Below are 18,803 nucleotides of genomic sequence, written 5' to 3'. Positions count from 1 at the left end.
GCACAAACCGCAACAACCTAACAGCCCATTTGCTCCATATCTGGAATCTTGACTACACTAAAAGTAAATTTAATTTAAAAGTTGCACTGAAACCAAAGTTCACATTTTGGCCTCTGATTAATTCTCCATTACGTCGTTCCTGTGGTTGCAAGATTAGATTTGACAGAATTGTTCCCATGTCCATGACTCAAAAACACTTATCAAAAACATCACACTGACCCCTCCACCACTGACTCTCATGGGTCTGGACCAACAAACTTCATAATATTGTTTGGCTCATGTTTTCTCAATTTTCACAAAAAAAAAAGCTTTACATATGTCCGAGAAAAGCATCTCCTCCTGGAGGCTGTGACCTCATGACCTCATGGCTTCTCTGAGGCTTCTGTAGAAATCTGAATCAACGGAAGCAGCTTGATGGGGGTCGTGTTACGACAGACTGCGGTCCTCTGTGTGACTCGTCAGTACCACAGCAACTGCACACAGATGACCTGACATTCATAATACTGTAGATTCCATTTTTTCCATACAGTTTTTATATTACCCCAAGAGATATCACCCCATATTAATGACATAGAGTGCCAGCTGAAAATTTTACACCCATTTAGAGTTTTCCACTTTTTGTTGTTTCAGACTCACCCTGAAATGGATTTTTTTTACCAGTTTTTACCAGTTTAAACAAAATACTACAAAATTGAAAATCAACAAACATGTTTTGGAGTGTTTTGTGAAAGAACAAAAATAAGAAGTATCTTGTTAACGGATGTGTTCAAACCATTCAACTCTATTAATGCACCTGTGACAGCGCTGACCCCCTCTGGGTTTTTCTTCAAACGATCTGAAAAGCTTTAAAAAAACATTAATTTGGAAAATATTTCCATTCAGACTTAGCCAGACTGGATGGGGAACGTCAGTTCACAGCCAGTTTCAGGCCCCCCTGGAGATGTTCTGCCGGGTCCAGGTACAGACTGTGCCTGGATCCCAGTTTTCCTGAAGCCACGCCTGTGTTGGTTTGGGTTGTTGCTTGGTTGAATTATTCTTATTCTGAGCACTCTGGAAAAGGTTTTCGCTCTGGATATATTTCTCTGGACCTTTCTTTCCATCTGTTTGGACTCAGAGAGAACCATTCAAACTCAGCTCACCATGTTTGAAGGTGCTGTTATTAACGAGGTGATGCTCAGTGCCTGGTTTCCACCACAGACACACACACACACACACACACACACGCACACACACACACAAAAACACCACTGGGCATTGTGGCCAAATATTTGAACTTTGCTTCATCAGTTCAGAGGATTTTGTTTCTCATGGTCTGATCATTCAGCCTGCCATGTTCATTTTGGGGAGGAATGACTTCTGTATGACCTGTCTACCATAGAGGTATCATCTGTGAGGCTTCAGTGATGGTTGTATTTCTTGGTTTTCCCATCTCTATTACTGGATCTCATTCAATAAATCCTCAGTGGATTCTTCAAATCATCTTCCATTATAGAAAGACAGATGCTGTAGTGCTTTTGGTTTTTCTTGCATCCTTCCTGAGATTTGTGTCAACACATCCCTGTCTTATAGGTCTGTGGAAAGTTCTAGACCTTATGGAAATATGAGTCTGAAACACAACAAAATGTGGAAAAATAATATTGATATCTTCATTGGAGATGCATTTCACCCAAAAGTTCATCTTTCACACCAAACAAAACATGAACTTGTTGTCACACCGCGCCTGTTACTTCCCAGGAGCAAATAGAGTAAACAACACCATATTTCTTCTCAGCTCATCTCATCAGATTTTTTTTCCTTGAACAATGTTGGACAAGCGAGAGCTGCATATATTTAATTAATTCAAATATCCTCTACAGCTCAGTGAATAAACACAAGTGTTCTCAGGAACAGTCTGTTCTCAGGGTTCTCACGCTCACTACAAGAAGATGTAAATACCTTGCAGGCACTCAAATTTGAAGGTGATGTACATGATCTACATTTTGTAAACTGTTTCAATCATTGGGAAAAAATAAGATAAGAGGGTGGGATTCTGCATTGTGTCTCTCTGACATGGTCCCACATACTATATTGCCAAAATATTCACTCACCCATCCAAATAATTAAATTCAGGTGTTCCAATCACTTCCATGGCCACAGGTGTATGAATTCAAGCACCTGGGCATGCAAACTGCTTCTTCAAACATTTGTGAAAGAATGGGTCGCTCCTTGGAGCTCAGTGAATTCCAGCATGGTACCGTGATGGGATGCCACTGGTGCAACAAGTATTGTCGGGAAATTTTCTCACAACTAAATATTCCACAGTTGGCTGTCAGTGGTATTATAACAAAGTGAAAGTGTTTGGGAATAACAGCAACTCAGCCAACGAAAATGACAGAGCAGGGTCAGCGGATGGTGAGGTGCATACTGTGCATAGGTCGCTAACTTTCTGCAGAATCAATCGCTACAGACCTCCAAACTTCATGTAGCCTTCAGATTAGCTCAACAACAGTGCGTAGAGAGCTTTGTGGAATGGGTTTCTATGGCCGAGCAGCTGCATCCAAGTGCAATGCAAAGCATTGGATGCAGTGGTGTAACATCTGCAGCACGCTGCCACTGGACTCTAGAGCAGTGGAGACGCGTTCCCTGGAGTGAAAGCTTGCCCAAAAAAGTTTAAGCTGTTATAGCTTAAAAATGGTGAGCCGACGTCCTTTTAAACCCTATGGATTAAGAATGGGATGTCACTTAAATTCATATGCGTGTAAAGGCAGAATACTTTTGGCAACATAGTGTATTTGCTCTGTTGTAGACTGGTCTAAAGGGATTCATTTCCATGAATGCAGTTAGCAGATGCTTTCCTCAAGATGCCTGGTGCTCTCACTACTCATATATTTACATTTTTATTATAATTTCTTCCTAAATACTTTTTTGAAAGTGCAACTGTTGCTCTTTCTATTCCAAACAGGACATTGAGGAGTTGATGAAGACCGACAGGCCGGACTGGCAGAGCGTCATGCAGTATGTCTCCCAGATCTACAAGTACTTTGAGACCTGACCTGTGGGGAAGCTGGAGATGAAGATCAGAAATACTCTTTTGTCACATCTATCTGCACTCCATTCTCTTCTCAGACCAGATGAAAGCTGCTATGCTAACCGCTCTCAAGTCTGACACCCAAGAAATGACCAAGAAGTTTCTTAACACGACGCTGCCGTCAGGAAAGATTGAAATTTTCACAAGCTGCAAGTGTCAGAAGAGCATTTTATTTACAGACAAACTGATTCACAGGCAAACTGATTTGGATGCTTGGTAGCAGTTGACAGCACAATGAGAGAAATGGATGAGAACTGGATCCATTTTTATCTTTCATCCATAAAGAATAGACAAGCATTTTGTCACTGTCTCTCAGTAGCAAGGCTGTTTGAACTGTTACTCGACTCATTCTCATGTCTCTGTGCTGTCAACACTTCTCCTCAAGTAACATCTAACTATCAGCGTTGATAATGAATTTAATGTCTTTTAGAAATGATTTGACCTCTTAGAAATGTGCCAAAACACATCTTATACAAGATTATCTATGCATGATATAAGTGTGATGTCTGTCAGTCATCAACATGCAGTCATGACTGGACCAGTCTGGATATAACTTTTTGTAAAACTGCTGAAATGAATGCTTGAGCTGAAGTCTTCTTTGATTTCTACTTTGCAGAGCACAGGATGTTTAAACTGACAGCTTTAAGTTTAACTGAAGCCTAATTGAGTTGTTTGGTTTGTCTTTGAAAAGATGGGATTACATAAGCCTTTGCTGCCACCTGTGATGTCACAATGAATAGATCTTACACTTAAAGAATTGCTGAATTGTTTTGTAGAAATCTTTTTATGAAGACAGATTGATCTCTATGTTTGGGTTGTTCACAGCGTTAAGGACTGATCGTATCCAATCGTCATGCTGTTTTTTTTCTCCACATTTACCATCAACATTCTCTTAGAAACTGTGGTACTGGAGCTGCTTTGCAAAATGTGTCCGTATTCAGTTTGCCGTAGTAAATTATGAAGGAGAAAATAAGTTTTACTTGTAAGAGTTGAAGACACAGTTTCTCTGTGGTATAATTTTGACATGCCTCCATACAGCAAATGCCTGTTGATTTTGAAGGATAAGATTGCTATTTATTTATTTACAAGACAAGCATATTAAAGAGTGAGAATGTGGACAAAAATATATGCAGTTTTCCACTGAAACATATTCAATATGGAGACCTATTGATGGTTTTTGCTCAATAAAGGACTGACAAGGATTCATTTGAACCACTGCCGTTGTGTTTTATTCCTGGTGTGAAACAAAGGTGTGTGAATGCTTCAGCTTCTCTGTGTGGTTTTAAAGTATTTATGTGCTGCTTCATGGAAACTGAATAGCTTTCCCACTGTGCCCATTAAAACTTTGTGCCAGGGATGGGAACATTTGAGACTGTGGGAACACTGCCTGCTTTTCACAGCACACCTTTTTCTTTACGGTAACACAGTCCTGTTCGTGTCTGCAGGATCCCATGAAGTAACAACTGATGTAAGTACAACAAAATACGCTTCTGGAAGATTACAAATGAGTCAATCATAGTTTGCGATCAATGATAGCAAAAGTCTGTTTGATTAATAGACAAAGCATTTCTTTCAATATCGTTAGGACAGTTTTTTTAAACACTAAAATAACTATATAATTTAGGTTTTTATTTATGTAACCATAATTATATTTACAGTACATATAAAGTATAAACACTTGCTTTCAATTTTGTCGCTTGTTTTCACCTCAGTCAGAAGCGGAAGGCAAAAAATGTTCTTCAAATACTGTAAGTATGTGAGGAAATCGAGGTTTAGGATTGGATTTGCTTCCCCTAGAGAGTCCGCGATTTTGGCCTGATTTAAACCAGATGTTGGCAACTGTCAAGCGCGTGCGTGCTCTACATTCACTAGAAGGCGTTTGCGTTACAGCAGGGAGCAAGTGGAGCCGTTTTTAAAAGCGTTTTAATTGGCGCGTAATTACGCACGAATGACCGGTGACTCTCTCTTGGAATTCCACTCGCCTGTACTTTTAAGCGCATGCGAGTGTATGTGCGTGTGTGGTGGGGCGTGGCTGTTCTGTGAAAGTAAAGCCCCCCCCCTCTTCCGTTCCCTCCTCTACTTCAAAAGTGCCGTAGTCGGGAAGTTGTGTGACACTGCGTGCGTCACGGATGCTGCTTCAGCTCTCTTCAGATCGGTCGCTGTAGGTGTGAAAACATCCAGAGGCGATGTGCAGGTTCGTTAAGGTGAGTAACAAAAAAATCGAGTGCAATGAGCAAAATGATTAACACATCATTAAGCATAATTTAAAGCTTTGTGAACTTTACAGCAGAAATTCTGAGTTCCAGCTTCTTCCCCGCATGTTAAATAGTGATCTCTCCTTTCAACAGATGGCAGAATCTGCAGCCACTTGTGGAGTTTTCCTGGCTTACAGCAAAGAAACTCGTTCACTTATATGGGACTAGAAGTGTTGAGGATGACTGTCTCCCTGAGCAGCCTGCAGGTTTTCAGCCCCGAAACACACTTTGCTGAGATGAATACGTTCTACATCGTGATTGAAGTAGTAATTGCTGTTCTCTCCATATCCGGCAACGTCCTGGTGTGCTGGGCTGTCGCGATCAACACCACTTTGAAGAACGCCACCAACTATTTTCTTGTGTCTCTGGCTGTGGCTGATATTCTGGTCGGTTGCCTCGCCATCCCCTTTGCCATAACCATCAGCATCGGCATACATCTGGACTTTTATGGATGCCTCTTCCTCGCCTGTTTTGTCTTGGTACTCACTCAGAGCTCCATCTTTAGTCTTCTTGCCATTGCAATTGATAGATATCTGGCCGTCAAGATTCCACTTAGGTGAGTGTCACCTTGTCATTGAAGTGGCTTTTAATCTTAAAATGCGTTTCCCCTCACTGTAGAATTATGGTCAAATTCATAAGGGTTAAAAAAAGAAAAGAAACCTCAAACCAAAAAAATCTGACTTTACCAAGATCTCATCAGAGTCTGTTCTAATTGAATACATCAACTTGATTTACTATCTTCAAGAACCTCATCCAATAAAAGCACTGTTACTTAAAGACAGGGTAGCCACGCTGTTTAAATCAAATGTGATAAACGAGCAGAAAAATGTGGACTTCCCTCCATCTTCATATATGAGCTGAATTATTTGTCAGCCCGCAGGTGCTGTCAAATATCCTCTATAGCCAAGAGGGAACGAAGATCAGCATCAGCTCTGACCTTATGGATGAGTTTCCCACAAAGCTTATTGCTTCATGCAAAAATTGCTTGCTTAATATCTAAACTTGGTATTGTAAGATAAAACATCTCCTGACATTATTAAAATCTGGAGTTTGAGCAGAATATAACCAGGGCCTTGAAGTGTCTGTTTTATTACCTTGGTTTTATAATCTAGGGTGGTATGCCTCCCTTATACATTGGGTGGCAAATACTTTCAGAAACCCAACAGATCTACATCTGAGTACTGGGATTTCTTTAAGTAGATCAGCAGCTCAGCAGGCTGGACACATTTTATCTGATGCCTGCTGGGGTTTGAAAAGAAAAACAATCATGATCTGCATGAATGAAAATAGAAATGAAAATGATTTGCAAATTACTTTAAAGTTCTACATTTCACTGAAATGCAGAAGTACAAAAACCACAGATCAGATGCCGATACCAATATGCCAGTTTGACCCTTTTTGATTAATAAATGCTAATTTTAAGTGCCAGAAACATGTTTGAAACAAAACTCTGAGTTAGTTTGGACTTTTGTGCCAAATGTTTTCACTGTGTGTGGAATCCTGACTGCAGGCTTGTTCAGCACCCAAACCCTCTATAGAGTCCTGCACCTTTATTATGTGCAGAATGTGGTTTGGCTTTGCCTTGCTAAAATAAGCAAGGGTTTCCCAGAAAAAGACGTATTCTGGGTGGGTGAATATTTAGTTTCGTAATGTATAAAGATAAAGAAAAAACGTTTTCCACTTCACCTAATTACTTTGTAAATGTGCTCAGAGAAGGCAATGGTGTGGAAGAGTTTTATCTTGCAATTGTGGATGTGGCAATTTATTCTCTCTACATCAAACTTTATTTCAGACAAATGCAATTCAAAGTGCTTCAGAAGGGACTGATGACAACATGTAGTAACACAAAAAGAGACTTACAGACACTGAAAGCACCTGAATGAAATAAAAAGAAAAAAACAAGTTATAAGAACAAAATAGAGGTTAAAATCAACAGAGCACAGTTACAAACGGAATAAAGTAGATATAAAAAGGACCAGTGTGAGCTCTGTAAAAACTACTACAGTTGTGTCTGCTTTTAATACGAAGCTGCCAAAGATCCTGACCATTTAATGCTGGATTTCAGCCTTTTTCCTTCTGTACAGAGTGTTCTCCAAATTATTTAATGCTATTTTGTACTGTAGATATTCCTTAGAATGTTCCACTGAAATAGCAGCCTTTTAGGGTCACAAATCTCTTTCCATCATTACTCCTGAAAGCCTCTCGTGACTGTTTTTACTCATGTTTCGGTTGTGTGAGCCTACTCAGTTTTGAGCTCTTCCATCAGGTAAATCTTTTGTTGCGTCTTTACCAACTTGTTGAAAATGCGCAAATGTTTTTGTTTTAAATAACAAAAAAGTTATAAAATATACTGTTTTCAGTTGAATATGGTTTTTTTATGATTTGCAAACCACGACATTTAGTGTTTTACATTTTGCACAATGTTTCACCGCTTTTTTTAAACAGGATTGTGTAACTAGACACAAAAGGCATGAAATGAATACACGCCACATTTGTCACACTTCCACTGGACCTGATTGCAAAGGCCAGTGAGCTCCACTGCGCCGTGTCTGACTGTCTTTGTCGTTCGCCTGTGGAAACAGAAACAGGCAGATGAGCTGCCTGCAGGGACAGCGGTGTGCTGCTTGATATTTCCATGAATTGAAGAATACCATCTTTATTGTCAGATGGGAAATGTCTGTCTGCAGGTGGTGTTGTTTTTGGAGCTACACAACGTTAGAGAGCTGTCAGGTTATTTTTCTAAAGCAACACTCTGCCATTGGATGAGGTTGTGGGGGCTGAGATGTGCTGTCATTTCCATTACACTCAAATGCTGGCAAGAAAGGACAGTTTGACACTAGCCTTGGATGAAAGTTTCCCGCCACCATCTAAGTGGCTTGTAAAGTCCTCTGTTTGTCCTTCTATGTCTGACCTATGAATTGAAATGTAACATTAATCCACCACATTTCACCTCTTATCACAGAAAACACGACTTTAACTGCTTTTTTAGCTAGAAACACAGATTCTGTGGTAAAGTTCACACTGTGAAATTGTACACATGATTATATAACTACTTTGCACTAAAAGCCCCGCTCCCACCTTCATAACACTTGCTGTACATTTGATAATAACATTAGTGTGTGTATGTTGAGCTCAAATTACACATCTGCAGGCCTTTGTATGTGAGTTTGACCAGTTTGCAGGCCTGTGGGGCTATGATTCTGTCTCAGATAAAAGTGTTTAGCAAATGGTTTTAGTGGTAGAGAAAGGCCAGATGTTTTAAACCTCATGAGATAACTCAGCCACACACCCACTCAACACTCTCCTCAAACCCCCAGCTTCACTGTTTTTATTTTCTCAGAAAAATACCCTCCAGCTTCTTTGTCCCGCTGTCCTGTTCATGTTCAGAGATAAACTTAAGCACATCATAGATCCCAGAGGACTGTCTCCCTCAACATCAGCAGTGCTGCCTGTCTGTTGTTACACCTCATTTTGCCTTAGGCTGCTGATTTGAACAGATATAAGCTTCACAGCTGTAATGGACTGTCATTCTTTTGTTTTAGCACATGTTGGGATGTAGTGGTGTGGCACAGACTTAAGAAAGAAGAAAAAAAAGGTAAACTTAGGGTTAACGGAGCAGACAAGGCTATAGTGGTGCTTGGACCTCGAACAACTGATCCATATTTATGAATTCCTCTCCCTGACAATGATGGAGGAAAAGGGCCCCTTCAACATACAGACATGGAGTGAGGGAGCATCATTCTCGGCAACAAATGCAGTCAATGAGTCCTGAAACCACTGGGGATCAGATTTAGAGACTACAGCTAGAAAACAATGAAGTGCAATGTTATTCAAAGCAATTAAGTTTGTGTAGATTGATTATGGACCAAAGTAAAATACTCCATGTTAGTGTTGTCCGATTTATGATGAGTGAGGGATTCATGGCTTTCTTGAGTGGCAAATGTCTTCTTTTTTTTTACATTTCTCTCAATTACATGCTGATATTTTTCTTTATAAGTGGAAATTTTGATAACACTTTCCAGTTTGTGCACTAAGGAGACAGCTGGTTCAGCATAAAAAGTTAAAATGGGGGTGGGGAGCTGGTTTAGCCCGGCTTAGGCTCTGGTCCAAAAGCAGAGCCTGAGCATCAGTTGGTGGGTTATTATTATTACCATGTTTAAAAAAAAACCAGATTCATTTGAAGTATCCATGCTAGTTACAGATGCAGAAAAACAGGATGTCAGACATTTTTTTCTGTCCTGTTGTTTTCCTGCTTCATTGCATGTCAATACAGACATGATCTACAACTAAAAGAAACATAATTCACTGAGTTTTCCAAGCAGTTTGGTTTGTAAGAAAGTTCAAACCAAAATACTGGGAGCTTTGTTTAATCAAATATGTGTTTTCATGCCAAAGCCTTTGTCTTTTGCACATAGTAATTGTATTTATCTGACATAATCTTTAGATTAACTTATTCCACATAGTTAGGTGTTCTTTGTTTCTTATTACATATTAGGTAGCTGTTAGATTTACAGGCGGTGAGGGTCCAGTTTAGCCATGTATTTGTTGAAGTTTCTGTATAGGCACTGAAAGATTGCAGGAATGAAAACAACTTCAGAAGTAAATACTACATGCTGTTGAGCAATCTGTATCTGTAGTTATTTTACGTGATTTAAATTTCAAATTATGAATACTTTTATCAGTTATCCATAAAATTGAACTCAAGAAACTGATGACATGTGATCAACTGAAGGCTGAATAAACATTGCGTTCCGCTACATTCATCAGTTTCTGTGCCATCCCAATGAGAGTTACAGTCTCAGCATGGCCACCGGTATAAAAATGTTCTCCTGCTGTTATTAGCCACACTACATGCTGTTTGATAAAAAAAGATGTCATGTTTTACGATGCTAGAGCAAGGGAGGGGGGGTAAAACATCAGAGAGAAATGAAAGACAAACTAAAATAAGACAGTGTGCAGTTCCTGTCTCTGTCAAGGGAGATTTCTCATTACTTCCTTACTATAGCTTCCCCAGTTTCTTGCACCAGTGTCTTAGCTGGCTGCTGTTGATGTAAATATAAGTGGCTATTAATCTCACAGGATTCTGCTGCCCTCAAAATCTTGGGGGAGATAATCTTCTTGTCTAAAATGAGTGTTGCTCCAGAAGTGTTTGTGAAGTCTTATCTGTCCTTCCACCTTCACAGTGACTGCAGGCAGGAGCAGCAGCTACATCAGCTCTGCTGGCTGAGAAAATGTGCGTTCTCTGTGCTTGAAAGGCTACAATTTTTGCAACCTGCACTAACGCAATACTTAAGAAAAAACGCAAAAAAGAAATAATAGTTAACGTCATCTCTAGAAAACCTCACTATGACATCTAAGGGCTCTGGGAAGAGGCCACTTCCTCATTTATTCTGGTTGTCTACGTTAAGGTCTCAAAGAAAAACGGGAAACTGATCAGTAACTTCTCAAACTTTGCTTCCAGAAATGTGTGTGTATATATAACCTGCAAGCTGCACGTTATTCAGCTGACCCTTTAGGAGGGGAGGTTTGAAATAACAGGAACTAAACTTAAGAATTTTGTCATCTGTGAAAAAAAAAGGAGAAATAAAGCAACAACAAAAAAAACTTTAACAATAAAACATATAAACCTAAATTAGCTGAACCCCTGAAATGAAGATATAAATTTACAGAAATGAAATAGATTACATTTTCCCTTGGTTAATATGTGTGATACTAGCTGACAGAACCGACCCTGTGAAGTTTTACTTTAGTAACTGAACCAGCGAAGGGTCCATCTTTTCTATGAAAATGTAGAGAAAGATTACATGTGTAACGAGCTCTCCTTTCTCTGCTTTACAAATTCATACTTTATACTTTAAATAGAATTTATGATGCATAGACTGTTGAGCTCAGTTTGCAAACACAGGCCGGGTGAAGTGAATATCAACTTACTGTGTTGTCAGAGTGAGCGACCACCTGTTAGATTGTTTTTGAAGCTTGGCTGTGGACACAGCCGGACATCGAAGCGGATGTTGTGAGTGTTTAGATTGTGTGTGTGTGTGTGGCCTGGCATAGGTCAGCAGCCATGGGGCGGAAGCTCAGCGACAGCGAGAAGTGCTGTATGGAGAATGAAGCTGGAGAAGAAAGCAGAACAAAGATAAATGCCAGAATGCTGTCGTCATGCCAAAGCTAATCCATTCAGCCAGTTGCTCGTTCCCTGTCTCCACGGATAAAAGAGAGAGTTGGAAGTGATGTGCAGGAGATGGCCCCTCTGGGAAATTAATCCTGCGCATGTTGTTGTACTTTGTGATTAAAATATAGAGGGAGTAGCTGATGGAGAAGAACAGCAGGAAGTTGTGGAGATGAGAAAAGTTCAGGCCATGATGAGTTCTGCGTCTTTGTGCAGTGTGCTGTATTATTCAGAGCCCTCGGAGCAGCCTGCCAGCCTCGCTGCAGGGGCCGCAGGACAGAAGTGGGGCTGAGACACCACTGGTGAATAACTTATGTTAGAATCATTAAAGCACACATGTAAAGCACCTGGCTTATGATTAAGAATTAGGGTGTGTTGCTACAGTAACCTGACTTTCATTTTACTAGCAAATTCTCTCAGACTTAAGCGGGACCAAAGCCATGCTGAACCCACTTCCTCATCACTCTTCACAGGTTGAAGCTGCAATTATTTCAAATTTCTATTTTTGACTTGAAAAGACTAGAACCAGACAGTGTTGCTTGAGTAGCTACAGCCTGATATTATCATTTTTAAAAAAAAAGATTGATGCCAGGTTGGACTGGCTGACTTTTTCCTTTTCTATGACCTCTGACTTCCTTCCCCACATCAAGACAGCCTTATCTACCCTCAGTTATGTGAAGCCCCACCAGCAGCTGTCTGTGGGGATGTGTGATTTGTGCTTCTTTGTGTCTGCAGAGCTTTTGTCTTCTCCCTCAGTTGTTTACAATGTCAAGTTCTTAAGGCTATCAGCCTTTTCTTTGTGAATGTGAGAGCCTAACAGTATGTAGCATCAGTGAAACTCCAAGCAGACAAGATGACACATGACTGGTGGCAGGAAAATTCTGCATGGCCGGGCTAAGACAAACATTCTCACAGGGGTTGAACAAAATCTCATTATTGTTTTTCTACATAGCTGAAGAGCAAATAGTTCATTTTCTGGTCATTCTTTTTTGCATGTGCCGGGATGACTGCCATGTAGAAGTGTTTTTGTAACCCTTGATTAATCAAAGAAGATCAGGAGTCGTTTCTAAAATTAAGTGTTCTGACCTGCTCATAAAAAGTAGAGAAGATAACAGCTATGCATTGCTCAGCTCAATCATGTGGCTTCATCCGTGAATTTAAGTAGTTTTTCACTTCTTTGTCTGTGTGTTTGTTTTTATTGGAGCCAACATTTTAGTTTGGTCTCCAGTAGAATTTTACTTATTACATTATTTTATTTTCTGGTTTATCTGTTCATTTTAACTCCAGTTTAACCTGTATATTAAATATATTTATGATTTTATTCATATAATTCAATCCAATGAATGTTTATGCTTAAAAAAAATCATTTTACAATTTTACATCTGAACAAATTTGGTGTTCTTTTTTAATTATTCTTATTTTTGGTCGGTTGGGTGGGGTAAATGGGCCCTGCCCCTGCTGCTGTTATATGGAAAAAGTCAGAGAAATACGAACTGTGCAGATAGTGTTCAGCAGGTCAAAGTTTTAAATGTGTTGTTGTTTGCCTGAGCAATCTGTATGGGTAACAGCATAAGAACCACTTCCACCATAATAGTCACTTTCTGTCAATACACTGACTCTGGTTGGGTTAGTTTGGTTGAGATGCACTTTGCACAGAGCAAGAGCTGCAGATTTTGTCCTGCATTTCTCACTTTGCAGAAGCATTATGAAGGGGTGCCTTCGTGGCTGCAGAGGATGTGTAGCTTTGTAAAAAAAGCTAAGTTATATTTAATGATGTTTGCCAGTGTTACCAATTAACAAGTTAATGTTCATTGATAGTGCAGCAAAATGTGATCACTTACAGAATGTTCTTTATCAGCAACAACTTTGTAAATAACTCAAATGATTCATATATATATATTTAATTCATAATAATAATTGATAAAAGATGACTTCATGATAAGCTGATGATTCCTAAATGAGGTACAGCTCATTAATACGAAGCCTCCCTACAAAAGTCTCAGCTGTGAAGAGCTGCTGTCTTCATGCACTGTGCAGCAGCTGAGCTCAGATGGATTGCTTGTGACACCTCCAACCCAGGCTGACTCTTGTGTGTGCCTATGAGCATGTATAAGAGTCATGATCACGCGGCCGCACCCCTGAATCACTTTGAGGAAACAACAGTGTTTTGCTCGTAGCGCTGTTCATGTGATGGGGACAGTCAGGATGACACCAGAGAGACTCAGAATGCCTCTCAATCTGCCATGGCTTTATTAGGGAGATGCTTAGTCAGTGTGCAATTTGTCTTTCAAATCAATCAAACATAAGACCACAAAAAGGAAAAAAGCCAAGAAAGATTACGAGAGACATAATATGCCGTTTTTGTTTTTTTCTGTGAGAGTGTTTTGGTTTTTGGTTTTTTTTTTTAGGTTGTTATGAAACGTCTGTGATATATTTTGGTAAAAATATCACTGAGACATGGTGCCACTGCACTTCTCTCCACCATGTCTTCAAAGATAGATTCTCCACGGCAGGCTGTACCCCTTCTGAGGTCATAAGTACAGCTTGGCACACCATGTAAATGTAAATGTTGACACGAATTATACTCAATAATCTTTGAAGCACATTATAGAGGATACAGTACCGAGCCTAAGAGGGCACTTTAGCACATACAGCAAACTGTGGATCAGACTTAAGTTAAAGGAAGATATTTAATAATTAACTGGCAGTTTTATTCTAACAAACCCACATTTCCCTCGTCAGCCATGGACAGTGGTGACCACTCTTTAAGGCACGTTTTTGTTACAATAAACGCTGGGCTTCACTGTTGCTCCATCTGTCTGCCTTTTGTTGAAGATGAGAAATGTGATGGTGACATTGATGCTCTCATTAATCCGTTAAAGCGATGACATTCAGACGTTTGTCACTTCTCTGTTAGTCTTCCTCTGCCTACATTCAGATATGACTGTGAAGGTGACTCAGCGATCCACGATGCACACTGTATTTTCTCATTTTTACATGTTTATGGAGTCAGTTTTCTAACATAATGTCATATCACCATAAGTTATCAAATGGAGAAAAACTTCACCTGATGTCACCGTCTCAGCTGTTTGTCTGAAGAGAAACTGCAGAATCACGAAAAACAGTGATGGATGGAACCAGTTAGAATACTGAAATATGGTCGGACAGAAGCTGCAGCTACAGTTCAAACACGTTGGTGGTTTTCTCTCGTTCAATGGGCTCAGATGATGCAAAAACAACTCAGTGATTTACCTAATTATCATTGGCAAAAGGGTGGAGGAGGAAATAAAAACATAACACTGTTATGTCTTTATTTGATAACGTGATCTGAATCTTTTCGGCCGTTGATCATCAACTTAACTCAGAGATTTGTTGTCTGTCCGTTAATCTGAGAAGTTAACACTTGTGCCATGCTCCGAGTGATACAGATATGTAGTCTGGTGGGATTTCCCTCTCAAAATATCACAGAAAAGCACCATGAGGGTGATTCACACATGACACCCACACGTTCGGTTCACAACTCGGTAATGTAAAATAGTTTTAACTGAAAGTGGCTTTATTGTAGTCGTTGAACAACTGTTGCCTACTGATGATGCATTAACAACTGGGAATTTCCAATTTGAAAAATAAATCTATTTAAAGAAAGGCACGAGCAACAAAGTTAGTTTCCTCTTCATTATTATTAGCTTGTGTCTGTCTTTAGTTAACTATAACTACTAATGAGAATTTGTTGTCATTTTCTGAATCAACTTCCCAGTGGCTTGAGCCCACTTTTTTCCCTCCCTTTCAGCAAAACCATTTAACTATTTTATACATTTTGACACAGTTTTCAGAGCTCATTTACTCTCTTTTCAAACCTCTAAACGCATTCTCAGTTGCTAACACGATTAGCATCAGGATGTGCATCAGGATGTGGAGGAGGAAGAATAAAAAGGACAAGGAGACGAGACACAGACCAAGTCCAGCTTTATTTCTGCAGCACATTTAAAACAAGAACAGTTTAACAAAGTGCTGTACAAGCCAAGCAAATAATTATAATTAACTGCCTCTAAAACAGGAATAAATATTAGTTAAGAATAAAACAGTAAAGCATAAAAAAAAAGATAAAATGAATAATAAGGGGGGGGGGGGATTTGGCACTCAACCAGAGTTAAAGCAAAGTTTTAAAATGATCGAGCGTCTGAGCTGCTGTGATGTGAAAAGTCCCCTTTAACTTTTAGCCTGAATCTAACATCCACTACCCAGAATGACTTTTCTGTTCACTGTATTTACATTTATCACTTACTTTTAAGTGTTTCTTTCATACTTTACAGTGTTTTGGCTTTTAACTTGTACTGTGGTTGGAGAGCATTGAAGGATATGCATTTATCATGACTGCTTTTTGTCCGCAGAACCATTACTTGTTGCAGGTTTTTACTTAATTGTTTTACACTTAAGCTCCCAGGGTTTTGGACTAAGTTGTGTTTGTGTTTTTGAGGGTTATCTGAAGGCAATGTTTGGTTTTGAGTGAGGAGTTTGGTCTCTAGTTGAGAGTGCAGTTTGGATTTATGTCTGGAGCTTTGCGAAATCTGTGCATAATTTCAAGAAATGTGTTAAACAATTGAGAAAAACTATGTTTACCAAGTGATGTATATAAGTGTTTTAGTCCATTACTCTGCTGCTATACAGAACTGTCAATGTGGAAGTCCCATGTTCTGGTCTTTAAAAAAGTGCCACTACTAAGTGTGAAAAAGCAGCAATGACTTCTTGAAGACTAATTTTGAAGGAAAGAAGAGTCTTGGCCTTCATTCAGGCATCCAAGACTATACTGATTGGTATATATAGAGTCTAAACAGCTTAGTCATGTTTTATTTCTGCATTTTTTTAAACATAAGTAAAACGGGCTGTAGTATACGATATAAACATGTTCAGCAGCTACATTAGCTGAAATTTGATGTAGCGTGTAATGAATGTCTTTTATTCTGACTGGCTTTGCACAGCTAAATTACTTTAGATGAAGAGTCAGAGGTTTTTCTGAGTGTTGCTTGATGATTAGATTTACAAGTTTTGGGTGTCAGGTCTGAAGAAATCTGTTCTGCCAAGTGTGTAAAACTGTAAAAGCAAATCCAAAAGCAAGAGTTTATGGGTTAGAAAAAGTTTTTTTTGTTTTGTTTAATAGTTTATCTGTTTTGTTTGCCTTTGTGTTTTATTTAAGCTAAACAGATCTGTCAATCATGGTGTTGTTCACACTCACCCCCAGCATCTGAGAGCAGAGACCAAATTTAATTCAATTGATTGTTTTGACCGCTTGCATTTAGCTCTGTGGTTCATGACACTTTAGTCAGACAAACTCAGAATCTGTTTTATTTCTGCTTTACTCAGACTCTAAAGGAATTAGTGGCAGTACAACACAGTCTATCAAAGCTGTTTGATTTGATATTTCTCAAGAGTGTAAGCGCTCTGTTAGGGAACTAGCCTCACACCTCAGCATGCATGGACGTGAGATGCTGTTGGTGATACTGTAGCAGCTGACATCATACTGTCATTTTGACACTGATGACGCTGTGTACTCAGGAGGAACATAAGCGCAGACTTTAGTGCAGCTGGTATGTTGAAACTCTACAATATGGGAAATAAAAAAACAGCATGTCATGTGACTCCTCTGAGGTATCTTCTTCTTTTTTTTTTAACTGAAAGAGGAGCAAGTGTGCATGCAAAGACAGCAGGATGCAGACAAGCATCTTCACAGGATATTCTGTTGATAGTAGAAGTTATCTTTCAAATGATTTCCAAAAAAACAACAGCAGCTTTACAGTAGTTCTGTAAATACATGTGTTGGCTTTTTCTGCACATTAGATATTTTCAGTATTACATTTTAGGGAAATGCTTTGAAAATCAATATTTTACACAAAGAACATATGTGCAACTTATAAAGTACAAACTATTGTTGTATCTTCAAATACATTTTTCTTTCATTTATTTGCAGGATCTTCACTTTTTAGGTTGTTTTGTTTCTTTTCTTCTAGTATTGGTTTGCCACTGTTGCTTCATCGACTGCAATCTAAGACACAACAACCTGATCTCTTACTTCTCATTCCTGTTCTGATATGCTTCAGCTTTCTCTGTGTTATTGCCATTTACATCTACATGGCTTTTGCAAGCAAACCGAAAGATGGAAAACTCTCTGGGACTTCATCTTCAGTGTCTCAATTATTTACAAATTGCAGAGTGGATTTGTCCTCCTGTCTCAGGAATGTCACATCTAAGTACATATTGTGCAAGTTCAGACACATCTTCACATCGCTGGCTCACAAGATTAAAGTCATCCATATAATGTCTGACAAAATGTGAGATATGATGATAATATCGCCTTCTGCTTCTGATTATAGCTCTACTATGTTTCCTCCAGGTACAAGGAGTTGATGACGGGAAAGACTGCCAGAGAGATCATCGCAGTTTTATGGATCCTCTCTTTTGTTATTGGCCTCATTCCCTTTTTTGGGTGGAACTTGAAGAACGTAACATGTAAGAACAGCACAGGGGAGAACAGCACAACGAACAGTGGCCTAACAGAGGGGCTGAGTGACAGAGGAAACGTAGCACAGAGCTGCAAGCTCCATTGCTACTTTGAGAGCGTGGTAGACATGAGCTACATGGTCTACTTCAATTTCTTCGTCTGCGTGCTGCTGCCACTACTAATCATGCTGGGCATCTACGTGAAGATCTTCACTGTGGCCAGGAAGCAGCTGAGACAGATTGAGCTCAAGTGTGTGGGCAACGGTGACAGCCAAAACCAGGGGCTGCTGCAGAAGGAGATCCGGGTTGCCAAGTCCCTCTCCATCATCGTGGGATTGTTCACCATCTGCTGGCTGCCCGTCCACATCCTCAACTGCCTCACGTTGTTTTACAAGGAGCTGGAGAAGCCCGAAGTTGTCATGTACGTGGCCATCATTCTGTCCCACGCCAACTCTGCGGTCAACCCCATCATCTACGCTTACCGCATCCAAGACTTCAGGAACACCTTCCGTAAGATCCTGGCCCAGCACTTCCTGTGCCGCAGGGAGGAGCTTTACCTCCGCTCCAACGGCAGCAGACGCAACATAGACCAGATCCACACGACCAACGACCCTCTGCTATAAAGTCACAGAGTATCATCTGTGGTCTGAGTCTTGAATTTTATTTTCACAGAAGTTTCTAATGTTTACAGAACTGGGGTATGATATGTGAAGATGAACTGTTGTCAATGATGCCTTGAATGTGGAGATGTATTTATAAATCGTGACAAGTGTCAGGGGGTCAGTGAGTCGGTCGAGCGGTGAGTCTTACATAACTT

General features: G+C 39.7%; 2 protein-coding genes across 4 annotated transcripts in view; both read left to right on the top strand.

Annotated features, from left to right (window-relative positions):
• Positions 1-4,262, top strand: part of specc1 (sperm antigen with calponin homology and coiled-coil domains 1) — a 66,521-nt gene extending 62,259 nt beyond the window's left edge. For all 3 annotated transcript variants that reach the window (XM_072375676.1, XM_072375677.1, XM_072375678.1), the window contains one exon: positions 2,942-4,262. In XM_072375676.1, the coding sequence (XP_072231777.1) occupies positions 2,942-3,031 (90 nt within the window). In that variant the 3' untranslated portion in view covers positions 3,032-4,262. The remainder of the gene's footprint in view (positions 1-2,941) is intronic.
• Positions 4,263-5,171: 909 nt separating this feature from the next.
• Positions 5,172-18,609, top strand: adora2b (adenosine A2b receptor). Its single transcript, XM_072375679.1, has 3 exons — positions 5,172-5,271; positions 5,416-5,878; positions 17,880-18,609. The coding sequence occupies exons 2-3, from the start codon at positions 5,481-5,483 to the stop codon at positions 18,607-18,609; spliced, it is 1,128 nt and encodes a 375-aa protein (XP_072231780.1). The 5' UTR covers positions 5,172-5,271; positions 5,416-5,480.
• The last annotated feature ends 194 nt before the right edge of the window (positions 18,610-18,803 follow it).

Source organism: Leuresthes tenuis, unplaced genomic scaffold (assembly GCF_036924035.1).
Source record: "Leuresthes tenuis unplaced genomic scaffold, fLeuTen1.0.hap1 SCAF_21, whole genome shotgun sequence".
Classification (NCBI taxonomy): domain Eukaryota; kingdom Metazoa; phylum Chordata; class Actinopteri; order Atheriniformes; family Atherinopsidae; genus Leuresthes; species Leuresthes tenuis.
The sequence above is the reverse complement of the archived record's forward strand: the minus strand, read 5'-3'. Positions and strand labels throughout refer to the sequence as shown.

What these genes read in the sequence shown, in the direction of transcription:
- adora2b (XM_072375679.1), top strand. Translation starts at nt 5,481, where the DNA reads ATGGGACTAGAAGTGTTGAGGATGACTGTCTCCCTGAGCAGCCTGCAG. An exon ending in GCCGTCAAGATTCCACTTAG is followed by an intron (nt 5,879 to 17,879) that starts GTGAGTGTCACC and finishes TGTTTCCTCCAG; the next exon opens with GTACAAGGAGTTGATGACGG.